This window comes from Podarcis pityusensis, assembly GCF_964106645.2.
Source record: "Podarcis pityusensis genome assembly, chromosome: 9".
NCBI lineage: Eukaryota > Metazoa > Chordata > Lepidosauria > Squamata > Lacertidae > Podarcis > Podarcis pityusensis.
The window spans coordinates 67,976,791-67,999,934 of NC_138034.1; the positions used below are offsets into that span (position 1 = coordinate 67,976,791).

General features: G+C 46.1%; 1 protein-coding gene across 2 annotated transcripts; it reads right to left on the bottom strand.

Moving 5' to 3' along the window:
• Positions 1-1,205: 1,205 nt before the first annotated feature.
• SDAD1 (SDA1 domain containing 1) lies at positions 1,206-22,450 on the bottom strand. Of its 2 annotated transcripts, XM_081020805.1 has the most exons (21): positions 22,272-22,449; positions 21,744-21,848; positions 19,338-19,436; positions 18,359-18,469; positions 17,002-17,073; positions 16,803-16,903; positions 16,626-16,683; positions 14,801-14,875; positions 13,192-13,293; positions 12,056-12,125; positions 11,411-11,514; positions 10,312-10,369; positions 9,415-9,473; positions 7,792-7,868; positions 7,226-7,323; positions 6,783-6,859; positions 5,654-5,783; positions 4,106-4,203; positions 3,580-3,770; positions 2,490-2,574; positions 1,206-1,523 (listed from the first exon to the last, which is right to left on the bottom strand). In XM_081020805.1, exons 1-21 carry the CDS (start codon positions 22,359-22,361, stop codon positions 1,221-1,223), a joined length of 2,163 nt encoding a protein of 720 aa, XP_080876931.1. In that variant the 5' UTR covers positions 22,362-22,449; the 3' UTR covers positions 1,206-1,220. The 2 variants fall into 2 exon arrangements, with proteins under 2 accessions (XP_080876931.1, XP_080876932.1); XM_081020806.1 differs by lacking the exon at positions 19,338-19,436 and having other exon boundaries at positions 22,272-22,450.
• Between the last annotated feature and the right edge of the window lie 694 nt (positions 22,451-23,144).

Genomic DNA, 23,144 nt, shown 5'->3' on the forward strand with positions numbered 1-23,144 from the left:
CACCATGAAAACAGGCACCCCTGCTGCATCTGTGCTCCTTGCAGCCTGTTGATGAGACACAGTTCTCCTGTTTTCATGGCAGAAGATTCGAGAAAGCATCACTGCCGTTGCAATTAACTAGAAACCGTTTCCAGCCTTCTCTTCAGGACAAGGTACTCCTCTTACATAGCCATTGCAATTATTGGTTTCCAGTAAATCCCTTGCGGGTGGCGCTGTGGTCTAAACCACTGAGCCTTGGGCTTGCCAATCAAGGTTGGCGGTTCGAATCCCTGCAACGGGGTGAGCTCCTGCTGCTCCGTCCCAGCTCCTGCCAACCTAGGAGTTTGAAAGCACACCAAAAAGTGCAAGTCGATTAATAGGTGCCACTCCGGTGGGAAGGTAATGGCATTTCCGTGCACTGCTCTGGTTTCGTCAGAAGCGGCTTAGTCATGCTGGCCACATGACCTGGAAAAACTGTCTGCGGACAAACGCCGGCTCCCTTGGCCTTTTAAGCGAGATGAGCGCCACAACCCCAGAGTCGTTTGCGACTGGACGTAACTGTTAGGGGTCCCTTTACCTATTAAAATTCCTTAGCTTGTTTGCAAGAGGTGGTACCACAAAATATTTTTAAAGGGGGGGGGGGACCACCTCATTTTCCAGACATGCCGTTTGGAAACCTGACCTCCGCCCCCTGCACAGAATACATCGTGTGAAGCAGGTACAGAAGAGAACTGCACCCTATTTTGACGACGTGTTGCTCCTCTTGGTCCCATCTGAGGGAGGAAAGTAGTTAAGCATCTATCTTTGCACATGGAGGTTTCTACCTGGGTTCTGGAGCCCTGACTGTGCATGATTCCAGGATTTGGGAAGCTTAAGACAGAGAGGAATATGCTGGTTCCAGGCATCTGTGCATGGGCAGGGTTGGGAACAGCCACATATTGTTAGGGTGGAGGTAGTGGTGTAGCCCTGCTGTTCCCTTCCACACACTCGGCAGCTCAGTCGTTGGAGCACGAGACTCTTAACCTCAGGGTTGTGGGTTTGAACCCCACATTGGGTAAAAGATTCCTGCATTGCAGGGGCTTGGACTAGATGACCCTCATGGTACCTTCCAACAAGGTACAAAAGGCCTCTTTGGGCACTACTTACTTAAAAATCACAGCATTGTATTTTGTGATTTTTTAGTAAGTAGTGCCCAAAGAGGCCTTTTGCACCTTGTTGAAATATGAAGTTGAACAACTTAACTATATAGCAAAGAAAGCAATTTCACCCATGTGGTAAATTGCCACTTCTAACTGGGAAAATCCCTCCTTTTGGGTCTTTGGCCAGATCTTTTCACAGGTGTGCGAAGCTTTCAAGGGGAGAAAAAGCTGCGAGGAACTTGCCTGCTTCTCCCTGAATGAGCGCTTGTTTTTCGACCGGACATTGTTGCTGTATCGCATCATCATGAAATTCTTCTGCTTCTTCTTCTCTTTGTTGGTGGAGCTGGCAAAAGGGTTCAGCTTAGATTTCTTCTTCACAAATTCTTTCCTGCCCGTCTTGCCTGCCTAAAAGCGAAAGGGGGAGGAAAGGGAAAAAAATGCTAAAACTCACACACAAACTGTTCTCTGACTTGTTTTAAAATATATGTAAAATAACACTTTGTAGCCAATGCACCATCATAAAAACAATTCAAGGTTGCTAGAATAGGCATAGCTTTAGGTGGGGGTTAACGTCTGGCAAGGCCACCGTTATGTGACTTCAGTGGCAGAACTTGAGAGCTTCTTCCAGTTGCGAAGAGGAAACAGAAATCAGTTAGAAATGGGACTGAGAAGCTAGACATGAGCAACACTGGAAAGACAGACCGTTTAATACACCCGTGGACTTCCGTGTGTTTAGGGCTAAGAATAATTTTATTTTTTTGCAGCCAGGCAGTTCGGAGCTTCTGAGAAAGAGATGTTAAATTTAGCAATCAACACAGTTATGACACTTGATTAGAGTTGTGTAACACTTCCTCTTTCCCCCAATTCTGCTGCTTTGCATAATACTGTCTTGCTCATTATGGGACTGGCATGGACCCTGAAGCCTTACTCTCCCAGCATCTAAAAATCTCATCTTCCTGAACACAAAAAGAGTCTTGCTGGATCAGCCAAAAGCCCACTTAGTCCAGCTCTCATAGTTGATCCTGCGAGATCCTGTCCTCACAGTGGCCAAGCACATGTGAAGCCCTTAAGCAGGGTTGCCTGAGAGCAACAACCGTCTCCTCATTTGTGATTCCCAGCAACTGAGTTTTCAAACAGCCATTTTTCTCTAGCAGCTACTTATTCCCCGTGAATTTGTCACAAACCTCTTTTGAAGGCACCCAAATTGGTGGCCATTCCTACCCCACCCCGCCATCTATTGGGAGTGAGCTCCAGAGTTCAACTATAGGCTGCGCGAAGTGCTTTCTGGTGTCTGAAATCTCCCAATATTCAGCTGCGTTGGCTGGCCATCATTTCAAGCATAAACCAAACCGTTTGGACAGAACGCCTCACCATTGCTGTGGCCAGCCGCGTCTCTTTATCCGACTTGGGTTTCTTGTGAAGATGCTCAATGTCCCTGAGCGAAAGTAGCTCTCCCCTGAAAAGAGCAAATGCAATAATATGGCCTCATGCGTCAACTATTCCCCCCTCCCCCCTTTATAAGAGCAATGACTGTTTCACTGACACTGCACAAACTATAGGGGCTGGAGCAAATCATAGGAACTTCGTACACAAGTTCCATGCACTGGCTACCAATTAATTTCCGGGCCCAATTCAAAGTGCTGGTTTTGACCTATAAAAGCTTAAACAGCTCAGGACCACAATACCTCAAGGATCGCCTCTCATCATATGAACCTACCCGGACCCTGAGATCATCTTCCTTCGTGTGCCTCCTCCTCAAGAGGTCCAGAGAGTGGCAACACGAGAACAGGCCTTCTCTGCAGTGGCTCCCCGTCTGTGGAATGCTCTCCCCTGGGAAGTTCGCCTGGCACCTTCATTACACACCTTTAGGCGCCAGGCAGAAACGTTCCTTTTTAACCAGGCCTTTGGTTGATCTGATTGATATCATATGCCCTTTTAAAATGTGGCTCTTTTTTGTGGGTGAGGGGCTATTGAGTTGTTGTTATTGTTATGTATTTTGTGGTTTTATATCTTGATTTCGGACGCGGGTGGCGCTGTGGGTTAAACCACAGAGCCTAAGTCTTGCCGATCAGAGGGTCAGCGGTTCAAAACCCTGTGATGGGGTGAGCTCCCATTGCTCAGTCCCTGCTCCTGCCAACCTAGCAGTTCGAAAGCACGCCAAAAGTGCAAGTAGATAAATAGGTACCGCTCCGGCGGGAAGGTAAACGGCGTTTCCGTGCACTGCTCTGGTTCGCCAGAAGCGGCTTAGTCATGCTGGCCACATGACCCGGAAGCTGTACGCCGGCTCCCTCGGCCAATAAAGCGAGATAAGCGCCGCAACCCCCGAGTCGGTCACGACTGGACCTAATGGTCAGGGGTCCCTTTACCTTTATCTTGATTTTATTCTGTGAACCACCCTGAGACCCCCAGGTATAGGGCGGTATATAAATTCAATTAATAATAATAATAATAAATAATTTACCTGGACTCCTCCTCATTCTCTATTTCAATGTTTTTCCTCTTTGCTGCCTTGCCAGGCGCAGACTTCAGTTCCTTGCTAAGCTGGGCAAGGCGGATTTTCTGGAACTCCTCCTGGGTGAGGAGTCTGCTGCTGCTGACAGCTGTCGCCTTGGCCTTCCGCTCTTCCACAGGCATGCTTTCGATTTGTTCTGCCTTTAAAGCAAAAGTGCACACGAAATCTGAGTATGGTGTTTTACTGCTAAGTGACTCCACCCTGTGGCAGTTATGCATTTGTACACCAGGCTCTGCCAGGACTCAGAATTTGGACCGCAGAGGCCCTGCCGTGTCCGTGTTTCCAGGGTACAGGTCAAGCACACTAGCCTCAGCAACACAGGCGTGTGGATTTAAGTCAGTTTCACCACCAACACTTCCTAGCTTCTTGATGAAATGCTGTTGTGCAAATGCACCCAGCAAGCAACTCTGTGCGTAAATTTTAAAGATGTTTTTGCTAAAATGCAGCAGCAGCAGAAGCAGCAGCAGCAACTCACTAGCTTTTGCTGTTCCTCATCGGAGGAATGATGCACGTCAACCCATTCTCCATCCTCGTCATCTTCCTCCTCAGCGGAACTGGCAGTCTCCCAGCCATCTGCAATGGAGGGGAAAAGATGTTGGAAGCTAGAAATCACCCAGCCCTAATTGTAAGAGTCACACACAGATGATCACAGCCAAGCACACACACGTAAGGTACCCTCCCCACCTCCAATAATAATAATAATAATAATAATAATAATAATAATAATATTTTATTATTTATACCCTGCCCATCTGGCTGAGTTTCCCCAGCCACTCTGGGCAGCTTCCAATCGAGTGTTAAAAACAATACGGAATTAAATATTTTAAACTTCCCTAAACAGGGCTGCCTTCAGATGTCTTTTAAAGATAACTACTTATTTCCTTCACATCTGGTGGGAGGGCGTTCCACAGGGCGGGCGCCACTACCGAGAAGGCCTTCTGTCCGGTTCCCTGTAACATCACTTCTCGCAATGAGGGAACTGCCAGAAGGCCCTCGGCGCTGGACCTCAGTGTCCAGGCTGAACAATGGAGGTGAAGATGCTCCTTCAGGTATACCGGACCGAGGCCATTTAGGGCTTGAAAGGTCAGCACCAACACTTTGAATTGTGCTCGGAAACGTACTGGGAGCCAATGCAGATCTCTCAGGACCGGTGTTATGTGGTCCCGGCGGCCACTCCCAGTCACCAGTCTAGCTGTCGCATTCTGGATTAATTGCAGTTTCCAGGTCACCTTCAAAGGTAGCCCCACGTAGAGCGCATTGAAGTAGTCCAAGCGGGGATAACTAGAGCATGCACCACTCTGGCGAGATAGTCTGCAGGCATTAACTATGTAATACCCCTCTCCCATCTCTCACCTGTGAGGACCCAGTTATATCCCAGAGAGGCTCTCATGGAGGGCGGAAAGACAGGTATAAAACTACAGTGGTACCTCGGGTTACATACGCTTCAGGTTACAGACTCTGCTAACCCAGAAATAGTGCTTCAGGTTAAGAACTTTGCTTCAGGATGAGAACAGAAATTGTGCTCTGGCGTCGCAGCAGCAGCAGGAGGCCCCATTAGCTAAAGTGGTGCTTCGGGTTAGGAACAGTTTCAGGTTAAGAACGGACCTCCGGAACGAATTAAGTACTTAACCCGAGGTACCACTGTACTTCCATCCATCCAGACACTCCCAACCACATAATGCCTTGAACATGACAGCCTCAGTTACCTATCAGCACTGGCAGCAAATGTAAACATCAGACATAGACAACTAAGCATTTCCTGTTTGCGAACGTACTTGCAGAAGTTCAGGAAATCTATCTTGAAATGGACCAAGCTGGCTTGCTCTCTCTCTAACACCAACATGGCACCTGCAGAGACCTTTCCTGGCACCCACAGGATCTCTCTTCCCCCTGCTAAAGTTTGACTTGAAAGAAGCCAGCCAGAATAGGCCGCGTGGTACGTGTGATGCCCACACCAGTTTGCAAATGAGCCCGCAGGCCCAGAGCAGTGGGTGACCTCCAGAAATGCAAAAGCAAAACTAACCTCCTTCCTGATCCCCATCTCCTCCCTTATTCTCAAGTTCTAGGACTTCAGCTCCTGGAATGTAGTCTTTGGCATCCAACGCCCCGTATTCGTGGATTTTGGCCTCCGACGTGGCTTCTGTTGGTTTACCCTAAGAGCAATCCAAGCGTTCATGTTTTAAAAGGAGCAACACATTCTGGCTACAAACTGCACAGGAATCATTTATTTGAGACAAAATATTGTAATGCACAAGGTGTAGTGACGGTCACAGACTTGGACGGCTTTGTGTGTTCTGTTGAGTGAGGCTCCTGTCAGTACAGGGTTTCCTTTTTAAGTCAGCAGAGTCGCCCAGAATCTTCTTTCTCACGTCATCTGTCAGTGAATTCCCATGTGGGAATAAACACCTCACCCATTCCAGCTCTGCTTAATGTATTTATTGAAGAATTAACACTACAACTTAAACAGCTACAGTCGTACCTTGGATCCTGAACGCCCTGGAACTCGGACTTTTTGGCCCCCGGACGCCGCAAACCCAGAAGTGATTGTTCCAGTTTGCGAACGTTCTTTTGGAACCCGAACGTCCAACGAGGCTTCCGATTGGCTGCAGGAGCTTCCTGCAGCCAATCAGAAGCCGCAATTTGGTTTTCAAATGCTTTGGAAGTCAAACGGACTTCTGGAACAGATTCCGTTTGACTTCTAAGGTACAATTGTACTGGTCTAAGGAAAAATTAAGTAAAATTAAGTATAGAGAATCATTTCTCCTCGCTGTTCTTCAGTCACCTGGGCACAGTAACAGCCACACTTCTCTCCTTCAGAGCATGTCTAATAAAGAAGTCGGTCACCAAGGAAACCCTGTTGCTAGGGAAGACCTGTTGCTGGGAGAAAACCTGTTGCTAGGGCCAAAACTATGCAAGAATCATTTCAAGTCTCCCGTTTTCCAGGGAAAGCTCTCTGCCTTGCACTCCATGAAAGCAGACAGAATCTGCAGGTTGCAGAACAACCCCTTTCCCTAAAATGTCCAAAACAACATACAACCACATCCTACTATTTCATTCAGCCACGAGGAAGATAATATTCCAGAGATGCACTTTATCAAGTGTTTAACAAACCAGTTATCGCACTAGCATTGAAAACTCAAGGCATGCTTTACCCGGAATTTTTTCTGCAGCATCTTTGGATTGAGCGACCGGAACAAATGTATCAACGTTCTTGCCGACATCATTACATCTGCAGAGAAAAATGGGACTGAATCGAAGATGTTCTCAGGGCAGGGTTCAGACTGACTATAAAGCACATTTCTCAATTAAACTAGCTTTTCTCCTGGAAGTTGCTTTCCATTTTTCACGGAAACAAATGAAAAGGGCACCCAAACTCTCAATAAAATAAAAATGAACTAAAATATCATAGCCAAATAAAATATTCATGGAGTAAATGGAATCAAAGAAACCCAGCAATTCTTTGAATAAGCAGCCGGCACCTGGGACAGAACACAATGTAGACTTAATAGGTTCCTAGTCCTCATGAACCAACAGAGAGAGAAACCCAAATATGTCCTTAAGTCAAAAACGTGCCCATGTAAAGTAGCAAACTTACTCTTGTTTTTATGTGATCTGTACTGCGCCAGGTCTTGCAGCAAGTCTTCTGTCATGGCCAGAGGGCATCTAGCAGATATCTCTTTAATAGCATTAATCCTGGAAAAATTAAAGACATTTAAAAATATCAAACCATGGTAAAATTATGGTACGCTTGAAAAGTGTGGAAGCAACCAAAAATCTGCTCTAGAAAAAGCTGGAATCTGCAACTTGCATAGGAATATCCACTTATTTTTCATTGTTTAATCTGCTGAGTAATGGCAAATTGCTATTCAGTGGTAGTTGTAGTACAAGATGAAAACTAAGAATCAAAACGAACATTCCTAACAGGAAATAGAAGCACTTCCGCTCAGTCTAACCCAGGGTTTCCCCAACTCGGGTCTCCGGCTCTTTGGGGACTACAATTCCCATCATCCCTGACCACTGGTCCTGCTAGCAAGGGATGATGGGAGTTGTAGTCCAAAACAGCTGGAGACCCAAGTTTGGGAAACCCTTGTCTAACCACTTCCCACCCATATTCACGCATATCCAAGCTCAGACGTCCCTGAGCTTTAGAGTTTTACTTACCCGACGGTCATCACTTCCGCGGAGTTTTTTTCCGTGACAAAGTTGTTGGCTATTGTCATCAGCACTGACTGGACAATCTGGCGATAAAGGAAGCAAAGAGGTAAGACAGATCCAGATTTGCCGATGCTGCTGTTTTAACTGCATTCACCATCACCCAGGAACATACACGCAAGAGTACAAATACACTTTAAAAGCTTAAACAGAGCATCTTCCCTTTAGCTCTGGGCCACTTCACACTAGAAAAGTTACTTCCACGCAGGAGACAAAAACAGGTCAAAGGCAACCACCGTCCTTGCCTGCAAGTTTGCAAGAAACACATAGGGCACACTCAAAACACTTTGAAAAGGGTCAGTAGCAGCGTTGCAGGTGTCTACACAATATGGAGAGCCAGTGTGGTGTAGTGGTTAAGAGCGGTAGTCTCGTAATCTGGGGAACCGGGTTCGCGTCTCCGCTCCTCCACATGCAGCTGCTGGGTGACCTTGGGCCAGTCACACTTCTCTGAAGTCTCTCAGCCCCACTCACCTCACATAGTGTTTGTTGTGGGGGAGGAAGGGAAAGGAGAATGTTAGCCGCTTTGAGACTCCCTAGGGTAGTGATAAAGCGGGGTATCAAATCCAAACTCTTCTATCAAAGTAAACACATCCATGGGCAATTGTCACACGAGGCCATTTGCACTTGGAGTACCCAGTTATTTATCGTGTAGAAGGCGTCTTCCAGATAGGGCTGGTTGTGGATGCAACCAAAGGGTAATGAGAATGAGCTGCTTTGAATTTGGCAGGTTTCAGCCAAAGCCAATTAAGAAGAAGAGTTTTGGATTTGATATCCCGCCTTCCACTCCCTTTAAGGACACATCATTTAATGTGTCAATACGAATGGAAGTCGTTAAAACTGCAGTTGCGATATAAGGGATTGTTATTCTGACTGAAGCGTAATCATAATTTATAAGACTTTAGAACGCAGAAATGAAGTAAATCATCAAACCATCAATTCTAGCATGAGGGGAGCCCACCTAAATTGTATAATTTGGCATCTCAGTGATTGGTATTATTAATTGTATTAAAAACTGGCATTATTATAACGAGGTTATTATTGGGTTATTGTAATTGAAAACTAATATATATATATAAAAGACAAAGATTATTAACAACAGTTTGCCAGACTGGATGAAAATGGCTAGCTGTAAAAGCAAAAGCTTGCTAACTTCACGCCGCAGCTACGACGAAGGAGGAAAGAGGTGTGGCAGAGAGGGAAGCGTGTGAGCCCAAGGCTCGCTGTGGCTGGATCTTGCCACACTAAACTGTGGCTTGGAGAGATACCCATCTCAACATGGCCACTGAAAGCCTGAAGGCTCAGGAGTTGCTTCCCTTTGCCTTTTCCCAGCCCTTGGAAAGATCCATGTGATTTGGAAAGCGTGTCTGACGAAGACCTGGGAGACCCCAGTTCAAATGCTAACTCAGTGACGAAGCTCGACATGAGCTAGTTACTGTCTCTCTCAGGATGACCTACCTCACAGGCTTGTTGTGAGGAGAAAGTAGAGAGGAGGGGAGAACCACATACACTCCCTTGAGCTTCTTGGAAAGGCAAAATGTAATAAATAAATGAGCGAATAAATGAATTACACACCTCAGGCGGGACAAGTTGATGGGAGGACTGTGCAGCAAAGAGGAGAATCTTGGTAACTTCTAGAAGGGGAAAACGAAAGAGAAAAAGGCTGTTGTAGAGATGGGGGAAATACAGATACATTTTCAAATTAGGGTAGCCTCCAAAACGGAGGGGATATTAGGAGCAAAGGAAGCTGCCTACACAAAGCCAAGGTTATTATGACCATCTCAGTAAAGGTAAAGGTAAAGGGACCCCTGACCATTAGGTCCAGTTGCGGACAACTCTGGGGTTGCGGTGCTCATCTCGCTTTATTGGCCGAGGGAGCCGGCATACAGCTTCCGGGTCATGTAGCCAGCATGACTAAGCCGCTTCTGGTGAACCAGAGCAGCGCACGGAAATACCTTTTACCTTCCCGCCAGAGGAGTACCTATTTATCTACTTGGGCTTTGACGTGCTTTAGAACCGCACAGTACTGTCTACAATAGACAGTATTGGTCTGACATGGTGCAAGACAGAATCTTGCCATTGCTGCAGATGGTAAAGGTAAAAGACCCCTGGATGGTTAAGTCCAGTCAAAGGCGACTATGGGGTTGTGGCGCTCATCTCGCTTTCTGGCCGAGGGAGCTGGTGTTTGTTCACAGACAGCTTTCTGGGTCATGTGGCCAGCGGGACTAAACTGCTTCTGGTGCAATGGGACACCATGACAGAAACCAGAGCACACGGAAACGCTGTTTACCTTCCCGCTGGAGCGGTACCTATTTATCTACTTGCACTGGCGTGCTTTCAAACTGCTAGGTTGGCAGGAGCTGGGACAGAACAACAAGAGCTCACTCCGTTGCGGGGATTCGAACCGCTGACCTTCTGATCAGCAAGCCCAAGAGGCTCAGAGACCACAGTGCCACCTGTGTGACCACTTACCTCTCTGGTGTGGCTGCAGGAATCGTTGCAGGAAAGGGTAGTAGTTGAAGAGGAAAAGCTGGGGAGACACAGAGCACCCACAAGATGTCAAATGGGCACCTTCATTTCTCACCCCGGGTGAACTACTAAATCCCCAGATCTCTGGGGAACGGAGGGTGTGCCATTGGAAGAGGGACTTGGGGCAAAGCCAGCAGCTACAATGGCATCAGTAGATTTCAAGAATGTTGGAGCTACAGCACCAGCCCAGCCCAGCAAAGGGAAGATAAATGGTGCAAAAACCAATCTTTGGTTGCTCAACACAGTGTAATGGTGTCCTTAGATTGCAATTACGCCATACAGGTAAAGCACTTTGATGCCACTTTAAGTAGCCATGGCTTCCCCCAAGGAATTCTGGGAGTTGTAGTTTGTGAAGGGTGCTGAGAGTTGTTAGGAGACCACCTATTCCCCCCTCAAAGAGTTACAATTCCCAGATGCAGCTCAGGGTGGGGGTGGCGGGGAGAGGGACCGAATCTGGTTTTTATAAGAAAGAACTACTCTTTATCAAAGGCAAGACAGCCAGCAGGGCCACTGACATCAGTTGTAACTTTAAGAACTTGTCCGTGAGCCTGCTGTTTTCCTCCTCCCTCCCATTCCTTTTTTCCTCACGTGCCATGCCTCCAATGTCATCCTTTTTGGATAAAGAATGGGGTTATAAATGTTCAAAAAGCGCTATTCATAATCACATCATGAAAGCATCCGTAACGTTTTCATATGTGAATATTCATAAATGAAAACATGCACACACTTTTAAGAAATGTGGTTGTATATACAGTACAGAGAATGCCTGATATTTTATGTATTCATCTAACAAAATTTACACACCACTTGACTCTACCAAAAAGCTTTTAGAATATCAAAGCTGTTCAGAACATGAAAATGATCAGTAAAAAAGATTTTTATAAAGATATTAAAAGTATGTAGAAGATTAAAATAATTTTTGTACTCTTAAATACTCTTAACAGCTCCCTTATCTTGAAGAAGTGTGTACTCCCGTCCCAAATATCTGACAGCTTTTCTACATGTGCCGAAAACTTTATTAAGCCTACAGATTTCTTCCTACCTCATGGATTCCAACGAGCCTAGAAATCAGATCCATAAGCATCATTTTCACTTCAAACCTCTCCTTTGAAGTTTCCAGCTGCTTCAATAGTTTCTCTGAGAAGTCTAAAAAAGTAAAAAGGGAACCAAGGAAGAGGGGAGGGGGGAAGAGTTAGAGGAGAAGAAAGCTCAGAAAAGAAATCCTTAAGTCACAAAGCATCCTGTGGTTATCACTGCAGGGCTTTTTAAGTGAGTGGTTGTCTCAGATCTCCATCTTCCGCTAATCTAAAAATGTACGGCCGCTGGCTGTGAGGAGCAACCACAAAATCAACAGGACTTTTTGCAATTCAGGGGCTCCTCCTCCCTACACAGCTTCCATCCATGCTTCTCTGAGAATGAAAACAACCTGTCCAATAGGGGCATTTTTTGCTGAGGAGCTACAGGGAAATTCTGCTCCCCCTTGGGGGCAGTTCTGTCACAGTGCAGGAGTCAGGGTACCCATTGGTTTTAGCTGGAATAACAATGTCTTCCAGGTCAAGTGTCCCACCGACCCAACGGTAGAGCCGTAGTCCACCACACCCAGCACCTAAAACCCTTTAAGTTCTCCACTTTTCCTATTCTGCTTCAATATCATCCTCGGCAAAGAGCGCATCTGTCAAGAACTTGCCTTGTGGGTCGTGGATTAAGTGAATCGCTGAGAAGTTGAACACCTCTGGCTTCCGCTTCTTCTTGTGTTTCTGTGTGATGGGGGGAAACAGGAGAGAGCCACGTTCAGCAGGAAATGAGAACTTAAAAGTAAAGGTACCCCTGACTGTTAGGTCCAGTTGCAGACGACTCTGGGGTTGTGGCACTCATCTCGCTCTATAGGCTGAGGGAGCCGGTGTTTGTCCGCAGACAACTTCCGGGTCATGTGGCCAGCATGACTAAGTCACTTCTGGCGAACCAGAGCAGCGCACAGAAACGCCGTTTACCTTCCCGCCGGAGTGGTACCTATTTATCTAATAATAAATAATAATAATAAATTTTATTTATATCCCGCCGTCCCCAGCCAAAGCCAGGCTCAGGGCGGCTAACAACAATAAAACAGTATAAAAGTATAGCATAAACAACACTCTAAAATCATTCATTATAAAATTAATTAATTCAGGCCACTGGCAACCATTGGGCCAGAGCTCCGCGAAGATTGCCGAGGGAGGGAGTCAGGCTGTGCCCTGGCCAAAGGCCTGGTGGAACAGCTCTGTCTTACAGGCCCTGCGGAAAGATGTCAAGTCCCGCAGGGCCCTGGTCTCTTGTGACAGAGTGTTCCACCAGATCGGAGCCACAGCCGAAAAAGCCCTGGCTCTAGTTGAGGCCAGCCTAACTTCTCTGTGGCCTGGGACCTTCAAGATGTTTTTATTTGAAGACCGTAAGTTTCTCTGTGGGGCATACCAGGAGAGGCGGTCCCGAAGGTACTTGCACTCTGATGTGCTTTCAAACTGCTATGTTGGCAGGAGCTGGAGCCAAACAATGGGAGCTCACCGGCAACCTTCTGATCGTAAATAACTATTCGACTTTTAGAAGACACCTGAAGGCAGACCTGTATAGGGATGTTTTTAATGTTCAATGTTTCATTATGCTTTTATATTTGTTGGAATCTGCCCAGAGTGGCTGGGGCAACCAGTCAGATAGGCGGGTTACAAATAATAAAATTTTAATCGTTATCTATCTAATGAGCTTCAAAGCTGAGTGGGGATTTGATCCCAGGTTACTCTGGCAAACTTCCAAGCATCGACCTGCTGGACCGCTCTGCCTCTCGCTGCTCACCTTTAAGACTTGCATCGCTTTCTCCAGCTTCTTCTTGTTCTTGGTGGTCTTCCTTCCCGTGGAGTATCGCACCATTAAGTCCCTTGCTGTGGGGCCATCGTCCTTGGGAAGGAATATCAGAGATGGAAGAGTGGTTTAACTCTCAAAACAAAGCCTTGCACTGGGGAAAGCATGTAGTCATATCCTGCTGAACTGTAAAGTAATTCTGTCTGTCACCCGGAATAATAATAATAATATTTTAAAAAAATTTATATCCTGCCCTCCCCAACCGAAGCCAGGCTCAGAGCGGCTAACAACAGTAAAAGTAACACAGTTTACATAAAATCGCAATCTATTAATTGAAATACATTCTAAAATCAATTCTGAATCAAATTAATGGCAACCATTGGGCTGGAGTTCTATGAGGAGGGGGTCAGACTGTGCCTTGGCCAAAGGCCTGGTGGAACAGCTCTGATTTGCAGGCCCTGCGGAAAGATGTCAAATCCCGCAGGGCCCTAGTCTCTTGTGACAGAGCGTTCCACCAGATTGGAACCACAGCTGAAAAAGCCCTGGCTCTGGTTGAGGCCAGCCTAAGCTCCCTGTGGCCCGGGACCTCCAAGATGTTTTTGTTTGAAGACCATAAGGTCCTCCATGGGACATACCAGGAGAGGCAGTCCCGTAGGTACGAGGGTCCTAGGCCATATAGGGCTTTAAAGGTTAAAACCATTCCATCAGGCTGCCTCAGTGGAAGAGATGGGGAGCAAGGCTCACTCCATCAAGCTCTGCTGAAAAAGCAGCTCCATCAGGCACCTCCGGCCCAGAGCTGTTTATATGCCAGCTCATCATTTTAAGAACTACTACTTAAGAATTGGTGCCTGAGTTTGCTCCCGGCCCCTCTTCCCGCTCTGTCCCTTTGCCCTTGCATGCTGTGTTTCTGGTTTTTTGTTTTGATTATAAGCCTGCAAGCAGGGACTGTCTTGCTTTTAATTGAATGTAAACCACTCTAGGGGGCTTTTCAGCACAGGGCACAAACAAAATGAAATAATTTTGTGCACCTTTGTTCCATCATGGAGTCCTTAACTTGCACAGCAGTGCAACATCAAAGTCAATGGAATTTAAATTATACAAAACACCCATAATCATTCATAATCATAATCATAATTCATTGCCCTGAAGAGTTCACTGCGCTTTCTACATTTGAACATATAGATTATGAGCATCCATATCTTTTAGACATACCCTACGCATTTAAGTTAGGATCACTGGAATATTGTTATTGTCAACGTCAGCAGAATTTTTTTTACTCCTTTAATCGTTGCAAGAATAAAATAATAATAATAATAATAATAATAATAATTTAATATAGCATATGGAGGGTTTCAGTCAGGAAGAAAAGTCTGGATTAAAAAAAAAAACCTAGCCCCCTCCATATGTCAGAAAGAAAAACCTTCTCCTTAATTCCTGGGTCCCCTGCCCCCAGAGTTCTTTTGTTTCTTAAACAGAGAAGCAATCGGAAAATAAGTTCTAAAAGAATACTGTCCAGGCATTTATACCTGTGGCACATTCCTGGCCTCACTTTTACCTCCTCCATGAGGAACTAGCACAAAGTCATCGCCCCAGATGCACTAACCTCTGATTCTGAATCACTGCCTCTTTTCTCATCTTCATCCTTTCCAAGGAAAAATTTCAAGCCAGCAACTAGTATCTGAATAGCCGCGAGATGCATAGATTGGGGAGAGAAGCGCACAAGAAGGAGAAAACGATTATTTTTACAGCCAGTTTCTGGCACATGAGTCTGGGTGGAGACTAGGCTCATTCTTGGAGCGCTAAACCAGCCTTGGTTCTGGGGACCAAATACAGTTCTCCAAGTCTCTCTAAGTGAACTTGGAATACAACTCAGGCCATGCCCTTTACTCTCCCTGCTTCACACCGTCACTGAATGTCGCTGCCTGGATGGGATGTGTACTTGAATTCTGATAATGCCTCTTGCTCGTCCGAGATAAGAGTAGGATGTGCAAATGTGTATAGAGACCAGCCTACTGTACAAAGGTAAATTGAGAGCCAGTGTGGTGTAGTGGTTAAGAGCGGTAGTCTCGTAATCTGGGGAACCGGGTTCGATTCCCCGCTCCTCCACATGCAGCTGCTGGGTGACCTTGGGCCAGTCACACTTCTCTGAAGTCTCTCAGCCCCACTCACCTCACAGAGTGTTTGTTGTGGGGGAGGAAGGGAAAGGAGAATGTTAGCCGCTTTGAGATTCCTTAAAGGGAGTGAAAGGCGGGATATCAAATCCAAACTCCTCTTCTTCTTCTTCTTCTTCTTCTTCTTCTTCTTCTTCTAGTATTCATTGCTCTGTCTGCTTTTGCCTGGCCACAACTGGGTCCAAGGTGGCTGCCCAGAAGGAAACGTGGTCCGTGGGCTGAAGAAGGTTCCCTACCCTCAGTTTATACAACCCTATGCCTAGAAAGGTGCCACAAAAATCTGCTGCTGGTTTTGCTGCAACAGACTAATAATTATTTACTGTAACTTATTTATTATACGCCACTTAAAGCCAGAATAAGCCCTAAGGGGTTTAACCATGTTGTGGAATTGGTTACACTCAAGCCTCGGTTTTCTAACATCTCGACTGCCGAAAGTCTCAGAAGCTGAATGCCGAAAACCCGGAAGTGAATGCTTCCATTTTCGAACGCGCCTCAGAAGTCGAATGGCTTCCAAGTTGCATTTCTCAATTTTCTCCACTGAACTGGCTGACAGCCCTTTGTGTTGAATGGTTTCTTTAAATTTTGGGTTTCATTATTGTTTCACAAAATGTGTATGTCTTTAAGGGCCAGAGCAAATAACATGACCTAGTTCTACAGCTATGAAGCAGAATAGCAGATGCTGTTAAATTATGTTAATTAAGCTGCTGGGTATAGTATGTAAAGAGCAGCATGTAGCTCTCTCAGTACCCTGGTGGATGGGTCATACTTACTGATATAATGTAATTTCGTGTAAAAGGAGTTTTTGTTACTAAAACCTAGCAAAAGTTACTTTTGCGTTTCTTGAATTTGTGGTCTCCCCACCTTCTGCAGCACAACTAATCTGCAAAATAACCAACACTTTGATCCTCAGTTTTCGAACGTTTCGGAAGTCGAACCGATTTCTGGAACGGATTACGTTAGAAAGCCGAGGTTCCACTGCAGGCTTCCTCAACCTCGGGCCTCCAGGTGTTTTTGGCCTACAACTCCCATGATCCCTAGCTAGCAGGACCAGTGGTCAGGGACGATGGGAACTGTAGTCTCAAAACATCTGGAGGGCCGAGGTTGAGGAAGCCTGTTCCACTGGATCGGTTGTGCAATAAACTGTAAATTAAAATGCACTGTAACTAAAACGCATGATAAAACAATCCCATTAAAACACAATGTGGCTACCCTGCTAGAATTTGTACAAAACAAAATAAAGCTAAAATAGTTTCTTACCTTTGTGACTTTGGAAAAGCAAGCTGTGGTGATGACATTCACGGTCTTGGCATCATTCCTGGAGAAATAAATAAAGTGTTCACACTCTGGAATAAGGAACAATGGCAACTTGGGCACATCACGTTTTATCTTTTCTTGCAGTTCCTCACAGGATTATTTCCCATGTCAGCCACTTACCAGATGTTCCTCCTGTATAGCTCTATCATCACATCCAGCGAGATCTTGGCTGCTGTTGGATTGCTGTCTTGCAGCATAGTGTACATAAAGTTCTGAAGGGTCTGGGGAGAGAGAGAGGGGGGGGAAGAGGGGGAAAGGTTTCGCAAGAAAGAATTCTGTCCCGCACAAACCGGAATTCGAAGCAGAAGCCACAACCTACCGTGTTCAGCTTGTTGTTTTTGTGTTTTGCGTTGATGTTCTTGATATCCGTCACAATGTGGGTGTACAGCGTCTGCCAAAAACAAGAACGTTCAGCAACAGCGGGAACAAAGTGCTGGAAATACCCAGAGCTCCTTCAAAGAAAATAATCTAGAGCACAGAGATAGATGGGCAAGTATGTGTGGTGGGTTGACTGGGCTCCATTGACCTTTGTGGCAGAGCTGTGATTTTAACCCAGGGCTCTCAGGGCTTTGCCCAGTACTCTGGCCACTGCTGGACAAAGGTTGCTCTTGCAAAGACCTGCCCAGTAGCAGCCTCTAGCCCAGGATGGGGAACACTTTTCACTCAGAGAGCCACATTCCTTCGTTGGCAACCTTCTGGGGGCTCCATGCCAGCAGTGAGTGAGCACAAGTGAGAAGAGCAATGGATAAGACTTTTATCTGCGTAGCATAGGCTACATTCCAGCCACACAAAAAGAAGAGGTCTGCATATTGAAGAGGGATCTTCACTGTTCAAGGTCCCATTTCAGTCGAGCCAAAGTACTCAAGGAGAACACAGAGCAGGGTGAGTTAGGGATGTGGACTAGGGAGAGTCCCGAGGGCCAGGTAGAGAGATTTGGAGGTTCTCATTTGGCCCCCAGGTTCCCCTCCTCTACTCTAGCTCTTCTGTCCAGAGTAGTGTAGTGGTTAAGAGCAGTAGACTCGTAATCTGGTGAACCGGGTTCGCTTCCCCGCTCCTCCACATGCAGCTGCTGGGTGACCTTGGGCCAGTCACACTTCTCTGAAGTCTCTCAGCCTCACTCACCTCACAGAGTGTTTGTTGTGGGGGAGGAAGGGAAAGGAAATTGTTAGCCGCTTTGAGACTCCTTTGGGTAGTGATAAAGCGGGATAGCAAATCCAAACTTTTCTTCTTCTTCTTCTTCTTCTTCTTCTTCTTCTTCTTCTTCTTCTTCTTTCCATCCTTCCTGTCTCTCCAGCTATGGTTTCTGCTTCCCCTTCTAGAGTAATTCTCTTAGCAAGGACTGGCAGTGGACCCTCATCAGCCTTTCTGATTTGTTTGTGTTGGAACACTTCCATCAAACCCTCCTGGAGAATAAGCGATAGGGGGGGGGGGGGACAGGGATGTTCTGCAGACTGCAGTTATCCCCCACCTCAAATCCCACATATAAGGGTAAATGCAACAAACATGCCCCTGGCTAATGGGAGGAATGACATTTCACAGCAGGGAATTCACCCTCTTAAGAAGGGGTCCCAAGTCATGTAGGCAAGGTACAAGTGCGCCTACAGTCCATTATTTTAAAACTGCATATTATGAACAAACAAGAAAAGACCGACAGGGACAGTAACTTTGCTACTCACTTTTCGTAAAAATTTATCGTGGCAACGGAGGAGCTCAAAGAAAAGTTCCAGCAAGCTTGTGGGGTTGATAAGGTTCTTGTTTCTCAGCAGGATTAGAGCTTTGCAAAATGTCTGCAAATAGGGAAAGAAGTTACCGGTTACCAGTTATCAGGATTTTTAATTTTTTTTTTATACGCCACAAAAACTGCTTTTATGATATACGTACAAACATGGAGTCTGGTGCTCAACAATTCAGCAGTCTGAGTTTATCATCTTTCAATTTATTTTTAAAGGAAGTTTCTAGTCCTTATGTTCATAGTGATAAGCTTGAAAATGCGTGTGTGACAAGTTCTCACATGCCTGCTCAACAGGACTGCTAGTGATCATTGAGCAGAACTTGAACACTCTCCATATGTCTTTGCTTGTCCGCTAGGAATTGCAATATTATGCAAAATCTACATGTATTGCAAATGAAATTCGTATACTCTGTTCAACTCGCAAAACTGGCCATTTCTGGGAGCTGAGCTTTCACACAGTTGAGAATGACAACTGGCAATCCTTAACCAGGTTTTAACAAAAATGTTATATTGACAAATGTGCTGAGATTTTTGATTCAGTGATTTCTTTGTAGAGGTTTCCTTAAGGGAAGCCACAACATAGTAAGAACAATAATAAAACATACCGACATTGCCATTTCTTCCAGCTTCTAAACCCCAATGTATCAAGTCTCCCTTTTCAACTGAAACCACATACACATGACCTTCAGTTGAACACCCCCCAAACATGTGCACTGGCATGGATTCTATGAGTTTGGAGCAAAATGTAAATTTTGTCATGCAGATGCAGAGAAAAAAACATGGAGAAAGAATTGAAATGCATTGTACCACTGCAACCCCTTGGTACTGGAAAAGAAGAACTTCTTCCCAAATTGCAGGTGTCATGCCCTACAGAATTCCCTGCCCCAGATGAGGAAGTATTAGTATTTTAACATCAGAGTCACCATTCGAAGATCTGCATCCAAGACTGTGTGATTGTAGGACAGCAGTTCCTTCAGCTGCTGCGGAAAGTCTGCCAGGTACTCAGGATAGCAGTGGCCAACCTGTACAGAAAGTAGAGAAGCTTGACATAAAGTGGAAAGCCTGTATGTGTCCCTCCAGATACTGCTGGACTCCCAACGGGGTGCCATGTTTCCATCAGAATTGTGGGTGCACTATGTGCAGGCGTGCGCATGTGACGTCACACTTCCGCATTGCAGCGGCTCCACTTCCCCCTCCTCTCAGCAGTCAGTGAGGCACCCTTTTCCATGAGGAAGGACTCAGAGGCAGAGAGGCCCCTACCCACTGGAAAAGGGTGCCTTGCTGGCTGGGTACGGAAGGCAGAGTTGAACTGCTTCTCTCTCGGACACAGCACCGCTGCCGCCTTTTCTCATTGAGTTTGTGGGTGCCTGGTCCCACAATTATATTATACATTGGTACCTTGGTTCTCAAACTTAATCTGTTCCGGAAGTCTGTTCCATAACCAAAGCACGCTTTCCCATAGAAAGTAATGCAAAATGGATTAATCCATTCCAGACTTTTAATAACAATCCCCAAAACAGGCAATTTAACATGGATTTTGCTATCTAACGAGACCATTGATCCATAAAATGAAAGCAATAAACAATGTACGGCAGTCACAAAATCAATCAGTAGCTGAACTGGGTTCCACACAATCACACACACAAAGAAAGAGCCACAGAAACGCAAAATAAATTGCAAAAACAGACAGACCTCAGTGTAAAACTCCAAACGGAAGTGTGGCTCTCAAATCAGAAGTGTAACACTCAAAACAGACCATGTTCGACTTCCGAAAAAAGTTCGCAAACTGGAACACTTACTTCCGGGTTTGCATGTTTGGGTTCCAAGGCGTTTGAGAACAAAGGTAAAGGTAAAGGGACCCCTGACCAGTAGGTCCAGTCGTGGCCGACTCTGGGGTTGCGGTGCTCATCTAGCTTTACTGGCCGAGGGAGCCAGCGTACAGCTTCTGGGTCATGTGGCCAGCATGACTAAGTCACTTCTGGCGAACCAGAGCAGCGCACGGAAACGGCATTTACCTTCCCACCGGAGTGGTACCTATTTATCTACTTGCACTTTGACGTGCTTTCAAACTGCTAGGTTGGCAGAAGCAGGGACCAAGCAACAGGAGCTCACCCCGTCGCAGGGATTTGAACCGCCGACCTTCTGATCGGCAAGTTCTAGGCTCTGTGGTTTAACCCATAGCGCCACCTGCGTCCCAAGGTACCACTGTATTATAAACTCCAGCCCCCTGGAGTTGGCTCCTATGGACTCCAACTCCCATCAGTCCAAGTCAGCACAGCCAATGGTCAGGGGTGATGGGAGCCAGACGTTGTTGAACAACTAGAGGGCCACAGGACCCCTCAAGGTACACGTAAAGAAGAAAGCAACCCATAAAAAGCAATGCTGATGACACAACAGATCTCAGAGGAAGAATGGAGAGCCTTTGATCCACAAGATGTTGGATATATTCTCCCATCAGCCCCTGCCAGCATGCCCAGTGGTCAGAGAATATATCCAACATCTTGTGGATCTGTTGGATTAGCACTCTTCCTCCAAGGAGTTTGTGGCAATGCATCTTTCATTTACCCTCATGATAACCTTCTGAGTGAATAAGGTCAACCATCCAGAGGGTGGCAATACAAGAACAGGGCCTTTTCTGCAGTGGCTCCCCATTTGTGGAATGCTCTCTCCAGATAGGTTGGGCTTTAGCTGCTGGGTGAAAATGTTCCTTTTCCACCAGGCCTTGGCTGATTTTCATCCTATGCTCTTTTAAACGTGTTTGTAGGAGAAGGGGGTTATTGGCTTGTTTTTGTTATAATAACAAATAATATTATTTATACCCCACCCATCTGGCTGGGTTTCCCCAGCCAATCTGGGCGGCTTCCAACCAAATATTAAAATACAGTAGTCCAAACATTAAAAGCTTCCCTAAAATGGGCTGTCTTCTAAAAGTCTGGGAGTTATTGTTCTTTTTGACATCTGGTGGGAGGGCATCCCACAGAGGGAGTTCTTCTTTTTATGGTGTATTTTGTGTTTTTTATCTTTTACTTTTATGTTGTGAACTTCCTTGTAATCTATGGCTGAAGGGTGGCATACAAATTTTATAAATAAATATAAAATAAATCAGAGCAAGGGTCAAGCAATAAGCTTATTACAGACAGAGGAACATCAAAGCGATTGCTCTCTCTCTTTTTATTTTAGAGCCAACACATCATCAGTAAATAAGGTCTTCGCTACCAGTTCCATTTCCTCCTGTCCGTAATAGTGGTTAAGGCTGCAAGGGAACTGAGAGCGACCTAAACAAATCCAAGCAGAGCTTCCCATACCACACATAGATTCTGCCATTTTACCTGTGCCAAGAACATCACTAGTTCAGCCAAATCTTTACTGGGCTTTGCTGGCTGCAGTTTGAATATCTCCACATTGGACTGGTAATGGCGATACTGCTGAAGAAACTGAAACACAGACAAAAAGGCTTTACTTCCCTCGCAGCTTATTTCACGTAAATGCTTTAAACACCTGCATTTGAGATGTTTTGTTTTTTTAAAGACCTCAAAGCACGTACCCAAAATGGTAAAAACAATTTGGTATTGGCATCCGTCTGCCTAGGGAGCCTATGGAGTGCGCCTCCGGGGATGAAGTCAATGAAATCGAGAAAAGCTCTCAACCCTTACTTTAAAAGCATGCAAAAGTTAAATTCCTAAAACAGATCAAAATCGCCGCAGCTTTCTAAGCACCTGGATGGGCTCGTCTAAACAATGATGCTTTTTTTTTAAGCCAGCGCCGCAAAGAGCACAGCGAAGGCGCCTGCCTGATCTCAAGAGGCAGGGAGTTCCAAAGGCGCAGGGAATGGGAATTATGTGACCCCTAGGCCTCACCTCCTCGGTATACGAAGGCGGGTCCCGCTTGATCAGGTTCTGCAGCTGAGGCAGGTTGACGGGCAGCTTGTTGTTGTTGCGGCCGGCCATGGCTGCGGAGCGACGCGGACTCTGCCGGCTGCTGCCTCCGACCTTACCGGAAGAGCCGCGTGCCACGGCCACGGGGCGCCGCCATCTTGGATCACGTGGCTACGGCCGCTGCTTAGGCTCAAAAACCTACGAATTCGACCGCTTATTGGAGAATCAAGGATGGAGGCGGTGTCAGACGTTCTGTGCTGCAAAACTCTTTTGGTCTATTGGCTTTTGCGGGGGAGGGGGGTTGCTTTCAGTCATTGCCTCCTTTTGCTTAGTTTACGGTTCTTTCCTGGTTTCTTTCGTACGTTGCTGGCTGCCAATCTTATTGCTAGAATCTAGAATCGTAGAGTTGGGAGGGAACCCCAGAAACCATCTAGTCCAGCCCCCTGCAGTGCAGGAACCTCGACTTCAGCACTCATGACAGGTGTCCATCCAACCTCTGCTTAAAAACTTCCAACGAGGGGAGAGCCCATTCCACTTAGAATATTGTTTTGACACCTGTAGACATTTTGCCCACACGGCAAGCCAGTCTCGAGCTGCCCAGCGCAGGGGACGGGCGGGAGGGGCAACGTTCTCACCGAGAAATCCGCCCCCCGCCCCTTCCGTCGAGGAAAAAGGTGGAGGAGGCATTCATTCAGATTTCGGGCGGTGAGGATGGACTCAAGAGCGTGCTCTCCATGCAGTTAGTGGTTAAAAACAAACACCAACAAAAAGTCCTTTAAAGACGGGTACGGGTTTTTAGTGAGGCATAAGCTTTCATGAGCTGCAGGCCATTTTGTTCTTTTAAGCATGTGCAGA

What these genes read in the sequence shown, in the direction of transcription:
- SDAD1 (XM_081020805.1), bottom strand. Translation starts at nt 22,361, where the DNA reads ATGGCCGGCCGCAACAACAACAAGCTGCCCGTCAACCTGCCTCAGCTG. An exon ending in TGGATGCAGATCTTCGAATG is followed by an intron (nt 18,470 to 19,337) that starts GTGACTCTGATG and finishes CCCTATTTGCAG; the next exon opens with ACATTTTGCAAAGCTCTAAT. An exon ending in GGCTCGTTGGAATCCATGAG is followed by an intron (nt 10,370 to 11,410) that starts GTAGGAAGAAAT and finishes GTGTCTCCCCAG; the next exon opens with CTTTTCCTCTTCAACTACTA.